Consider the following 14,502-nt stretch of genomic DNA (forward strand, 5'->3'; position numbering starts at 1 on the left):
AGATAGAGCTAAATGGAGAAAAATCTTTTCCTCGGGGAAAAGCTTGTCTTGGCCATCCCCCCACTTTACTACATTTCAATGTACCACATTCTTTTTGACAACTGTATGGTGTCCCTCTGATTGGGTGTGTTTAACCCAGCTACTACAAAGAGCATTTAGGTTGTCTCCATTTGCCTTGCTTTTATGAAAATAATTCTACATCGAATGCTCTGTACACTTCTTTTGTACGAGGGTGTGATGAATGCCCATTTATGTGCAATGAATGCCTTGGTATATTTTGTACTTCTTATACTCTTGCCTAATTGAAAGATTCTTTAAATCCTATAGTGCTTTCCAATTTTCAAATGTTTCACATGCAGCTGTAAATACTACTGCAATGAATATACAGCTAACACATGGTAGCAACCTAAAAGTCCATCGACAGAGAAATGGATAAAGATGATATGGTATACTATCATATACCACATGGATATATGGAATACTACTCAGCCATAAAAAAGAATGAAATAATGCCATTTGCAGCAACATGGATGGACCCAGAAATGATCATACTAAGTGAAGATAGGCAGCGAAAGACATACATCATATGATATCACTTACATGTAGAAACTAAAAAAAAGATACAAATGAACGTATTTGCAGACTAGAAACAGACTTATAGACTCTGAAAAACTTATGGTTACCAAAGGGGGAAAGTGTATGTGTGGGAAGGACGGACTGGTGGCTTGGGATTGGCATATGCACGCTGGGGTATATGGAATGATTGGCCAATGGGGACCTGCTGTATAGCACAGAGAACTCTACCCAATATTCTATGACAATCTATGTGGGAAAAGAATCTGAAAGAGAATGGATGTGTCTACATGTGAGTCCCTTTGTTGTACAACAGAAATTAGCACAACCTTGTAAATCAACTATACTTCAATAAAACTAAAAAACACATTTCACACACATGATTTCACAGAATCCCATATGGACTCATATAAAGTCCTTTAATATGATAGATCCTTTGAACTGAAACATCTATCTCTTTTTCAGATTTCCTGAAGTTTGAAGTGTCACTCTACTTAGACCTATATTTCTTGGAGGGATTCTATTTTGTTAATTACTTCGAAATAAAAAGGAACAAGAGATGCTATTACGATATACAGAGAGACACCTACTCGAAAGGCTTATTCTGAGATTAGCACCTAGAATGGAAATGAGAAGATGCTGCAGGTTGAGGAAGGGAATTTGGCTGATACCCTTTCTCTCTTCCAGCTGTGTGACTGAGAGCCTAAAGTGGAGGGTTTGTGTGGACACGTCCAAAGTACCTGGGCCAAAAGGATAAGCTGACCCACCTTCCAATCCCACAGAAGGTTCACACTGTTGAGGCTAGAGGTGATGGCTTGCCTTCCTTATAAAAGACAAAGATTTGGCAAGTCATCCTGAAAGGGTACCAACTTCTAATCTAGATGAAGGGTTCCTAAGGGCTGGGCTATGATTTCTTTGTGTTCGGGTCCTGGCCCTGGTCACCAATGATACAATGTGCTTAAACGGTTACAGGTTGGTGATGATGGCATTCACAGTTCTGAGGAAAAGGGAAGAAAAATGGTGTTAGAAATGGGCCTTTTTATGGAGTTGCTGGGACAGTATCCATGGAGAGAGGGAGTCTGGCCCTGATGCTGTGGCGTATTGAGTCATTTGAGCTATTCACACTTACTGCTTCTCTGTTGGCAGGTTGTCTGAAGATATCACCGTCAGAATGTTCCCACGACAATTCTCCATCCCCTGTTTATTAAAAAGAAATAAAGAAAGAGTCATACATACACAGAAGGGGAGAACATCACCCTTATGACCCAATAACACTTTGGGTTCAATGATCCCAAAGCTTCTTAGACATTTTGGCTGTTATAGTTGTCCTTTAAGCAGCAATGCTAAAAGATTTCTCCCTGGGTGTGCCTCTTGTTTCAGGACAACTCCCAAGAAAGTTGCCACTTTCTAAAATAGACCATCCAGCCATATTACACAGAATCTGGAAAATAAAAGGGAAAATAGGAGTTCCCATGTGGCGCAGCAGAAACGAATCCAACTAGGAACCACAAGGTTGCAGGTTCCATCCCTGGCCGTGCTCAGTGGGTTAAGGATCTGGCATTGCCGTGAGCTGTGGTGTAGGCTGAAGATGTGGCTTGGATCTGGCATTGCTGTGGCTGTGGAATAGGCTGGAGGCTACAGCTCCAATTACACCCCTAGCCTGGGAACCTCCATATGCCATGGGTGCGGCCCTCAAAAGACAAAAAAAAGGGGGGGGACATTCACTTTCACTGTCATGTAGCCATCATTGTCGCTTTTGCCTACTTTATTCTGAAGATAGTTAAGTATTTTACAGGTCATGTGGAACTTGTGTTTAGACGACCCTTAAAAATGAGAGTTTTGTGGATTTGGTCTGTCAAGATTTATTAAATTCACCATTATGTCTCTGAAAAGTTATGACTTAATCTGAAAGTTAAGGTCAAACTTGTTATAGTTGGAGTATTTACATAACCAGTATCCAAGATGTATGCTTCCATTTTTGCCTGAGATGCCTTTCTCTGGGTCTCTATGACCCACTGTTTGAACACTGAATCCCTATCATTGCTGTCTTCCAGAGTAACTGATTTTAGGAGGAGAGTCTTCTTTCAACCTTGAGAAAAACAAACACAACAGATATGGATTTTCCTTAGATGGTTAAAGATAAAAAAATAAGAGGATACTCTCCAAAAATACTGCCTTGTATTATCTATGACCAAGCAAGAAGATGAGAAAAGGTTGGTCTTAGAGATATTTGCACCACTATAAATGAGTACACTGTGTGACTGTGTGTGTGTGTGTGTGTGTGTGTGTGTGTGTGCGTGTGTGTGGCTGGTTGAGAATAAACCCAATATCTATTCAACCATGTATTTCACGGGACAACAAAGAATACAAAAATGTATAAACATTAAGAATTTTCTATTCTAACTCACCTTCCAAGCTTTCAAAACCTAAATCTAAACAGTAACATGTTACTGGTTCAAGTACCGTTACTGATTTAGGGCTTGAAAAAGACCTCAAAATTAATTTGATATCAATATTATCAGGCAGTGACATAAAACAAAGCATGGCTTTAAACTTCCATGATTCAAAGATCATCTTATAGAAAAAAAATTTGTGAATTTTGAAGATTTAACTCTGGTTGCTAAGTTAATCTTCCTAAAACACCACTTTGATTGTATAATTGTTATCATTTCCTGATCAAAACCCTCAGTGGGTTCCCATCTAAGACTCTCTATAATCAGCCCCCACATCATCTTCACTGAACACCTACCTCCTACCCAACTATCTCAGCTAATCTACAATGGAAACCCTTCAACCTCCTTACTCTTCATTGAACATGTGGCGCCCATTCTTGCTTCCATGTTTTTGCTCATGTTATTCTTCCTCTGAAATTACCTTCCTCTCACAGCCCATAGCTCCTGTATGACAGTGAAAACCATTCAGTTTTCCTTCTTTACAAAGTCTTCCTCAAGTACCCTTACATATTTCCGATTGCCTAAAAGAGTTAGCATCCTCTGGAGTTAGAGATGCATAGGACTTCAGGCGTAACTTGGTCCAACTGTTCCATTTAACAAGTGGAGAAACCAAGGCTCAGAGAGGCCAAGGAGCCAGTCACTCACGTAATGAGTTGATGAGAGTTAACACCCCAAATCTCAGATTTCCTGACTCACATTAGTGTATCCATTCTATAAAGATAGGGTTTATTATTTGTGTTATTTGTGGCTATATCACCATGATATAGAACACTGCCTGACACATAATAGTTACTCAGTAAATATGTATCAAATGATGGAACTGGGAGACCTTCTCTGATCATCTAAAATTTCAAATCCCTCTGATATTCCATACTTCCCTTATTTGCCCTTAGCATATTCTTGGGTACATATCTGCTGCTCGGTATATGTACTCATTCGAAATTCAGTAAAAAATACAGAATTAAGTGTTTAGCCAATAGCAGACTTGCCTCTTCCTGGTTATTCCATGTCTGAATAAGGATGGTAGACGAAGACTACATGCATCACATTTAGAATGGATAAAAACCAGGTCCTACAGCATAGCACAGGGAACTATATCCAGTCTCCTGGAATAGTCCATGATGGGAAAGAATATGTTTAAAATGTATATATATATATATATATATATATATATATATATATAGATAGATAGATAGATAGATAGATAGATATCTGAGTCTCTTTGCTGTACGGCAGAAATTGGCTCCACATTGTGAATCAACTATACTTAAAAAAAAAAGAGCGACTACACAGAGACTATCTGGAAACCCTGACTAACCCTATAAGAGTTAAGATGCTTTCACCTGTGTTTGTGTCAAAAAATAATGTCCAAAAGTCAGTTAACATACATTGAACATTTCTTGGGTGGAGAACCTGATACTAAGGCAGACAAAGAGAAATCAGGGCTGGACTCTTGCCCTCAGGACATGGAAAACCTGTTTGGAGGTGACAGGAACTCAATTTAGAAAAGAGCCTAAAAAATACACACTCAGAGCAGCAACTGGAAACACGAAGGGAATGTATGTGCTTAGGCAACAATGAACGTGTGGAGTGAGCAGTCATATGTAATCGTGGAAAGCATCCCCAAAGGACTGTTAGGTCGTATTTTTAGAGGTCGATACAGCAGGATATAAACATAGTGATACAGGCAGAAGGTACCTCAACGGGAGGGAATGACTTTTGCAAAGCACCAGAGCTTCGGAGCAAGTCACACACCGGACACAGCAAGTAAGGTGTGGCTTGAGTAGAAACTTCAAGTGTGAAACAAGAGAAATGGGGCTGGTGGAGAGAGAGGAAGGGAGGGTGATGGGTTACTGAGGTAACATCGTGGTAAATAATTCCTGTATGGACTTGGAAAAGAGGCTGAAGAATTCACATTTGAGCATGTTACCAATTTTGATGTAGAGGTGCCGAAGGTAAAAAGGATATTTGTGGAAGCTTATCCTGGCAATGGCGTGTTGGGGAGCAACTGGGATGTGGGAGGCCAACCAGGAAGCTGTGAGATTCACTACAACAATGGAGGAGAAGGGATGAACTAGACTACCACAGATAACAAGAAGATGATAAGACCCTGGAGTTCCCGTCATGGCGCAGCGGAAACGAATCCAGCTAGGAACCATGAGGTTGCGGGTTCGATCCTTGGCCTTGCTCAGTGAGTTAAGTATCTGGCCTTGCTGTGAGCTGTGGTATATAGGTTGCAGATGCGGCTTGGATCCTATGTTGCTGCGGCTGTGGCGTAGGCTGGCCGCTAAAGCTCCCACTCGACCCCTTGCCCAGGAACCTCCATGTGCTGTAGGAGTGGCCCTAAAAAAAAGAATAAAAGAAAAAAAAGGAGAAAGAAAATGACAAGACCCTGAAGGAAGATGTGATAATGGAGGAAGGAGTCAAAGGAAAAAGTATAAAATGATGCTAGAGCTGCATATCTGGAGAACTGGGGAATGGCGCTGCCCTTAATAGTGACCGAGTGGGGATGAATTTGGGTTTACTTTTTCCATTTTAAGCAGCAATGGTGGGTCTAAGCTATGTCCTGAACCACATGAATATAGGGGACCAGAGGGAAGATTTGAAACCAGAAAACATTTGCCAGCAAATGGCAAAACAAAACATAAATACTATAGTATGTGGTTTCAAGCCTAATTAAAGCAGCCAAAAGAGAAGGAATTATCAAAGAAAATGTTGGGTTTAGAATGGATAAGCAATGAGATCCTACTGTAGAGCACAGAGAACTCTACCCAGTCTCTTGGGATAGAACATGATGGAAGATAGGATGATAAAAAGAATGTGTATATATGTATGTATAACTGAGTCACTACGCTGTACAACAGAAACTGACACAACATTGTAAATCGACTATAATTTTAAAATATTTTTTAAAAAATTGGGAGAAAAGAAGAAGAAAAAAAGAAAAATGATAGAATAGCTCTCCTCAGCAAATGCCCTTTTTAAATGTAGATTTAATGATTGGTATTGACATGTTTATTCGGCACAACCTTCTAAGAAGTTCAATTTATTGCATTTAGATCCTAGAGTCTTAAAAAGCTTTTATTTATTTTTTAATTAATTAATTAATTTATTTATTTATTTTTGTGTTTTATGGCCACTTCTGCAGCATATGGAAGTTCCCATGCTAGGGGTTGAATTGAGGCTTCAGCCTCTGGCCTAGGCCACATCCACGGCAGTGCCAGATATGAGCCATGTCTGCGACCTACAGCACAGCTCATGGCAAGGCCAGATCCTTACCACTGAGCAAGGTCAGGGATCGAATCCGAAACCTCATGGTTCCTACTCGGATTCATTTCTACTGCACCACGATGGGAACTCCTTAAAAGGGCTTTTAAAGAGTCTCTTTTATCAAACTGACAAGCTTTCACACAGCAAAGGAAACCATAAAAAAACCCAAAAAGACAACTTACAGAATGGGAGAAAATAGTTTCAAACGATGCAACTGACAAGGGCTTAATCTCTAAAATACACAAACAACTTACACAACCAAACAACAAAAAAGCCAACAACCCAATTGAAAAATGGGCAAAAGACCTGAACAGACATTTCTCCAAAGAAGATATACAGATGGCCAACAAGCACATGAAAAAATGCTCAACATCACTGATTATTAGAGACATGCAAATCAAAACTACTATGAGGTACTGCCTCACACCTATCAGAATGTCCATCATTAGTAAGTCCACAAATAACAAATGCTGGATAGGGTGTGGAGAAAAGGGAAGGAACCTTCCTGCACTGTTGAGGGGAAGGTAAATTGGAACAACCACTATGGAAAACAGTGTGGAAGTACCTTAGAAAACTATACATAGAACTTCCATATGACCCAGCAATCCCACTCTTGGGCATATATCTGGACAAAACTTTCCTTGAAAAAGACACATGCACCCTCATGTTCATTGCAGCACTATTCAATAGCCAAGACATGGAAACAACCTAAATGTCCAAAGACAGATGAATGGATTCGGAAGATGTGGTATATATACACAATGGAACACTACTCAGCCATAAAAAAGAACAAAATAATGCCATTTGCAGCAACATGGATGCAACTAGAGACTCTCATACTAAGTGAAGTGAGTCAGAAAGAGAAAGTCAAATACCATACGATATCACTTATATTTGGAATCTAATATATGGCACAAACGAACCTTTCCACAGAAAAGAAACTCATGGACATGGAGAACAGACTTGTGGTTGCCAAGGGGGAGGGAGAGGGAGTGGGACGGACTGGGAATTGGAGTTAAGAGATGCAAACTATTGCCTTCAGAATGGATAAGCAATGGGATCCTGCTGTATAGCACTGGGAACTATATCTAGTCACTTACGATGGAGCAGGATAGTGTGAGAGAAGGGAATGTATACATGTATGTGTGACTGAGTCACCTTGCTGTACAGTAGAAAATTGACAGAATACTGTAAATCAGCTATAACGGAAAAAATAAAAATCATTATAAAAAAGAAAAGAAATAAAATAGTGTCTTTTAAACACTTAATAGTCCAGTCAGAATCTTACTGATAGCAATACAGAATCTGAGAAGCACAATCCCTGGTAAAAAGCACCGAGGCAAAATGGCAAAGTAAATGAGGCAAATCACTTATCAAGCAGACTATTAAATACCCTGAATGTCACAATCACCTAAGCATTTGCAGTTATGTGTACCTAAATTTGAACTATTTCATCTCATTTTGTTGCCTATGAGCTTTCGAAGTCATTAAAAATGGCATTTTCTATGCTTGAATGTCCTATAAGTAGCTGCTAAAGGTTTCAACATTTTAGTGATTCTATGTATGAATCATAGTTCAACTTGAGTTATCTTCCTAGATGTTCACATTTTGTACAGCCCTAAGCGGGGCAGGGTCCGGCTGGAGCACTGAAAATAGGTTTGTCCATTTATAGTCTTAAATATTATACCTTAGACATTATAACTTAAATATAGCTAAGAGATAAAATATATAAAAGAAATGAGTACCAAAGCCCTAAAAAACCTGTTTCTTCGCTTTTTTCCCAGATTCACTGGACAAATTGTCTTGAGTGAGAGGAAGCTCTTTTTTCAGCCAAGACTTTAAAAACAAAACAAAACAAAACAAAAACACAACAACAACAAAAACAGCGATTCTAATGGAGACAGATGGATTCTAGTTAATTCCGAGAAGCAACAAGATGTAATTTTAACCAATTTTTAAAACCAAAATGAAAAACAACTCTAGTGTACTGTATGTCAAACAATATTCATTTAACCTTAAAAGCCACATGTGTTGTTTATTCAAACCTCAATTATGCTCTGAGTGGTACCCTATGGAGATGGAATGGTTTGGCTTTCTGGTAATGGGAGAAATGGAGAACAAGTATTTGAAAAATGGTCAAGAGCTAGGCTAAAATTCAGACTGTTTATAACTCCCATTGCGCCCATTAATTTCTGGTTGGCCGGAGCAGGTCATAGAAGTAAACCCTGTCCTCGCACAAGGACCAAGTGTCCAATGAGATTACGAGATACCCATGAAGATAAACCTCAGACAGCAAAACTACGCCAGCATGTGGCCACTTCTGAACCACACACAGCATCACAAATAGGATGCTCATCAGTCCTGATTTATGCAGAACAGCCCACTTTTATGCCTGTTTTTCTGGCGGCCTTAAGTATTAAGACTGCCTCCCTCACTTTCAAAAGTGTCTCAGTTTGGACAATAAATTATATGGTTACCCTAATCGTAATGCAAAGAGAAATTTTCAATGAATCCCCGAGACAAGGGGAAGTGATCTCCGTGACAAGGAAAACTGATCTCCATATTTTCAGAGGAACAAGTTACAATCAGCAGAATCAAGGCAAATAGTTAGGGGCTTTTGAGGGAAAGTGGGAGAAGGCAGAGAGGAAGAAACTGATAATGAAATCTCCACCCATTACGTGCCAGGTTCCCTGGTGGGCCACTTTATAGCCAGCACTCCATACCCAAGTGGGAATGAAAGGGGGAATGGAAGCAGATGACTCTGGGGAGGCTTCTGCCAGACATCTAATTGTACAAATTCTGTGGAAAGAGAGCAAGGCGCACTGAATTGGAGGAAAGCTTTACACAACACTGGCATACAGATTCGCCATGGATAGACATGTGAGCTTCCAATAATGATACTGCAAGAAGCCCTCCAGTGTCTTATAAAGTGGACAGTTATTTTGGTGGGGGGGGGAATACTTTACTGTCAAATAAAGCCCTTTATTGTTTGGGCTGTCAATACAAGTTCTTAGCATTTTAAACAAAATATCTGCTTGAGAAAATACTAAGACACAGACAAGGGGGGGAGGGGGACTCCTGCCAACAGTGGCAAGCCAAGTCTAAAGAGGAGTATAAAAATATTTATCCGGAAAAATCAGAAATATGTACTCTTTGAAACATGCATTTAAAAATGTTCCCTGGTGGCCTAGCAGTTAAAGGATCCGGCGTTGTCACTGCTGGGGCTCGGGTCGCTGCTGTGGTATGGGTTCAATCCATGGCCCGGGAACTTCTGCATGCCACAGGTGCAGCCAAAACATAAAAAAATACAAATAAATAGTGCATTGTGAGAGTGCACATGTTTGCAGGAAGGCATCATGGGAGAGGGAATAAAAAAACTTAGATGGTACCCACAACCCACACCTCTGCTCTTTCAATGGAGATGTGGTTAAACAGATCCAAATTTACGCTTAGAAATGGGGTCTTTGCACCCCAGAGTAGTCTCAATGGATCTGCTGCAAGTGTTACCATATCTGGTCCCTGGGAGAGGCTTCAAAAAGTCTGCTTCTCCCAGTAGCTTCAGAGTTGCAAGCCTGAGTCCATCCCCGAAGTTGCTTCACATCCCTAAGCTGAGAGGCAGCAACGATGGCTAAGAAAACAGCCTGGAGCCAGACTGCTTGGGTCCAAATCCTGCCCTTCTTACCTGTGTGACTTTGGACAAGTGAATGGACCTCTCTGTGTCTCAGTTTCCTTCTTGCTAAAAGGGAGAAAATAATACCTACCCAGTAGGGTGTGAGGATAAAATGAATTCGTATTTGCAAAGGGCTTAGAACAGTGCCTGGCACACTGTGTTATATAATTGTTAGCTATTATTTCCCCCTCCTTCTTCTTCCCATCCTTTCCCTCCATTTCTTCCACCCTCTTCTCAAGAATAGCTCATATATGAGGAAAACCCAATCTCAGGGACCCTCATAAGTGTGCTATGCATTTAACAAAGGAAAAAGCCTGGATTAAATAAACAATAAATGAAGCTTAGCAGAAAGGAAAAAAAAACATGCCCACACGTAGAAAACGAATAATTTCGCTTTTTAGAAATTTCGCCAGGGTCCTGGAGACACCAAAAATTTTAAAAATAAAAATGGTTGCAGAGATTCCTTCAGCTCATTCCTTCTAAACTAATGGTTAGATTCTCTCATCATTATGCTAGCCCTTTCCTTGTTTTCATCTTTATTTAGAAAAGGAGTTTACCTTTTAATTAAACCTCTTTTTCTCTCTTGGCTTAAAGTGACATTGGGAGGTCAGATATCTGCTTCTTTGGGAGACAGTGCAATTTACACAGTCATAAAGTAGAGTGGCGAAAATCCAAGTACCTAAATAAAAGCAGTCAGGGAACCTTCCTTCACTGTTGGTGGGAATGTCAATTGGTACAACCACTATGGAAAACAGTATGGAAGTACCCCAGAACACGAAATATAGAGCTACCTTGTGACCCAGCAATCCCACTCCTGGGCATATATCCGGAAAAAAACTTGCCTTGAAAGAGATACATGCACCCCTATGCTCACTGCAGCACTATTCACAATAGCCAAGACATGGTGACAACCCAAATGTCCATCAGCAGATGATTGAATTAAGAAGATGAGGTACATATACACAATGGAATACTACTCAGCCATAAAAAGGACAAACTAATGCCATTTGTAGAAACATGGATAGAAATAGAGACTCTAATACTGAGTGAAGTAAGGCAGAAAGAGAAAGACAGCCACCATGTGATATTACTTATATATGGAATCTAAAATATGGCACAAATGATCTATCTACAAAACAAAAACAGATCATGGACATGGAGGACAAACTTGTTTTTGCTGTGGGGAGGGAAAGGGAGTAGGATGGACTAGGAATTTGGGGTTAGTGGATGCAAACTACTGCATTTGGAGTGGATAAGCACTGAGATCCTGCTGTGTAGGATCCAGTCACTTGTGATGGAACATGATGGAGGATAAGGTGAGAAAAAAATGTATACATATACACGTGTATAACTAACTGGGTCACTCTGCTGTACAGCAGAAATCAACATAACATTATAAATCAACTATAATTAAAAAATTAAAAATTAAAAAACTAAAAATAAATCTAAAAAAAAAGCAGTCAGTTTAAGGTCCTTTTTCTGTCCATGAATACCACTTGGGCTTCCTAGCCCTGTCCAAAGAGAACTGGACTCCTTGGTGGGAGGAAGGGATGTGGCTCTTGTTTTAATGGCCAAAGCCAAGGGGAAAGTGGATGTTGTCATCCCAGCAATTTGCTTAAACCAACTGAACAATTGTATCAACTGTCCACTTGGCCTGGGCTATGGACACCTGGACTTTGTGAGTTCTTAGCTATAGTATAGGTAATATGCAAATATGATTTCTCTGCCTGACTTCGCTCCTCTTTCTCATGTTTCTTTTCCCTCTCTTTATACTGTCAGTCAACAAATCAGATTAATTCCATAAATGTTGAGGTCTAAGCTCATGAAGACTGTTCTAATGAGAGTAATGGACATAGGCAGTGGTGTGTTTCTGGGGAGTCAGGGCATCCCTTGAAGCAGTTAGAAGGATAAGGTTGAAAGAAGAGTAGCTTTAACCACCCGTGAAGAAATAATTGCTATGAAATGCTTCACTGGGAATTTCTTATTTTTATTATAGAACCAGACTCATATACACATGAAAAGCCCTCCAACCCAGCAGCAGGATGGGGCATTATTGACCTTGACAGGATATCCCAGATGGCCAATTAGGAATCATCACTATTAATTTGTTAAACTCAGTATGAAAGTCAATGCTGTGCCATCTACTGTCTGAAGAGCTTTCTGTCTAAGAAGAAACATTTTAGACATAAAAGACATGCCAAGATGGAACTTGATAACCTCAGAGGAGTGGAAGTTGTGGGACAGTCAGCAAGCACATGGAGATGAATTCTAAGCACAAGGGATGGTAAGAGAACAAGAACAACCTGAAAGTTTCCATGGAAGAAGAAAGCTTCCAGTTGGGATTAGGAGGAGGAGAGGTTGGCCATCCTGCTGTGGCACAGTGGGATCAGTGGCATCTTGGGAGTGCTGGGACGCAGGTTTGATCCCCAGCCCAGCACAGTGGGTTAAGGATCCAGCATTGCCACAGCTGCAGCTTAGGTTGCAACTGTGGCTTGGAACTGATCTTCACTCCAGGAACTCCATATGCCTTGGGGTGGCCAAAAAGGAAAAAAAAAAGAAAGAAAGAAAGAAAAGAAAAGAAAAAAGAAAAAGAAAAAGAAGAGGCGAGGTAGACAAGGACAGAAAATCCCTAAGATGATCCCATGTTCATGAACATGAATGATTCACTTTTTTTTGTCTTTTTTTTTTTTTTTTTGTCTTTTTGCTATTTCTTGGGCCACTCCCGTGGCATATGGAGGTTCCTGGGCTAGGGGTCGAATCGGAGCTGTAGCCGCCGGCCTACGCCAGAGCCACAGCAACTCGGGATCCGAGCCGCGTCTGCAGCCTACACCGCAGCTCATGGCAACGCCAGATCCCTAACCCACGGAGCAAGGCCAGGGATGGAACCCGCAACCTCATGGTTCCTAGTCGGATTCGTTAACCACTGAGCCACGACGGGAACTCCCTGATTCACTTTTTGAAAAGGAATTACTAGTGGTGGTTAGATTCTTCTACAGCTGTGAAAAGATCAGAGTGTTTTGATACATTTTTATATCTAGGTGAGAACATGCAAACGCAAAGATTATTGAGTTAGTTTTCATTTTTAAAGTAGTGATTCTCATTAGCAATGCTTCCTTCTTATCTTTATGACCAGGATATGGTAATGTTTCTGCAGAAAATGTGGGCAAAAACAATAACAGCTCTAGACTGGGATGTGAGGATCTATATCTGGAGTTATTTTTTCTCGTTTCCTTTGATTTTGAAAACTTTGGTAAAAAATTTCTGATGTTAAAACAATAAAATATCTCACATATCGCTTTCCTCAAAATCTCTGGGTTCCAGCCAAGTTGGCATCTGAGGTCTAATTTTGCTGACTTTTGGAGACAGAAATCGAGAGTCTTAGGTAAAATGGCAGTTTTACCACTTGAACACTGACAAATTGCTTTTAAACACTTGCTCCCAATTTCAGTTACCTTGAAGGAGTTAGCAAGAATATCTCAATTTCATAACAAAGATTCGATTTTCATCCTAATCTCATGGGAGAGGTGTTGGATAAATGAGCGTGGGTTGAGTAAATTGTGAGGTCAGTCATCTCTCCTGCCTCCTTAGCCAGGACTGCACTTGGAGTGCTTGTTGAAAGCTTCTCATAACTGTGGCTCTCTTTCCTGTTAACAAATCCATCACAGGCTGAATGCTTAATACTATGCTATGGGAAAGAGAAGAAGATGGTCCTTTCCTTATACAGTTTCCCAGTTGAGGAGCCAAGACCCATAAGACAATGAAACAACAAGAAAACACACAGACATATTTAAAATTTATGGCCCCATCCGTGGCATATAGAAGTTCCCGGGCTAGGGGTCAAATCGGAGCAGCTGCTGTGGCTTACACCACAGCCATGGCAACACCAGATCCAAGCCACATCTGGCAACCTATGCCACAGCTTGTGGCAATGCTGGATCCTTAAGCCACTAAGCGAGGCCAGGGATTGAATCCACATCCTCACAGATACTATGTCAGGTTCTTAAGCTGTCAAGCCACAATAGGAGTGCCAAGAGAATACTTTTAAATGCTGTATTCTACAACCAGATCTAGCCCTGAAAGTGGTCAAAGAAGGAGGCCAGTGAGGACTGGACTGATCAGATAAGGCTATTTCAAAGAGGTGCAACTTTAGCTGGGGTCTTAAAAGATGTGTAGGAGCCTAGTTGGTAAAAGAGAGGTAAGAAGCTATTTCAAGCTTAAGACATAACAGGCATACAACAGAAGGTAGGATCAAGACGGCAACATAGGAAGATCCTGAACTCACCTCCCAAGGGCATACCAAAATTACAACTACTTACAGAGTAACCATCGCTGAGAGTGACCCAAAGACTAGCAGAAAATATTTTCCACAATTAAATATATAAAGAAGGCACCACGATAAGACAGGAAAGAGGGGTGGAGATGCTATCTAGTCAGGACCCACATTCCCAGCAAGGTGACCCATAAGTGGGATGGATATAACCATGAAGGTCTTTCCCAAGGAGTGAGGCGTCTGAGCCCCACACTGGATTCCCCAGC

The 14,502-nt window shown here is 40.6% G+C and overlaps 1 protein-coding gene across 10 annotated transcripts in view; it reads right to left on the bottom strand.

The window, feature by feature from the left end:
• Window positions 1-14,502, bottom strand: part of CHRDL1 (chordin like 1) — a 123,795-nt gene that overhangs the window by 24,917 nt on the left and 84,376 nt on the right. For all 10 annotated transcript variants that reach the window (XM_005673818.3, XM_005673817.3, XM_005673815.3 and 7 more), the window contains exon 7: window positions 1,703-1,770. In XM_005673818.3, the coding sequence (XP_005673875.1) occupies window positions 1,703-1,770 (68 nt within the window). The remainder of the gene's footprint in view (window positions 1-1,702; window positions 1,771-14,502) is intronic.

This window comes from Sus scrofa, chromosome X (genome assembly GCF_000003025.6).
Source record: "Sus scrofa isolate TJ Tabasco breed Duroc chromosome X, Sscrofa11.1, whole genome shotgun sequence".
NCBI lineage: Eukaryota > Metazoa > Chordata > Mammalia > Artiodactyla > Suidae > Sus > Sus scrofa.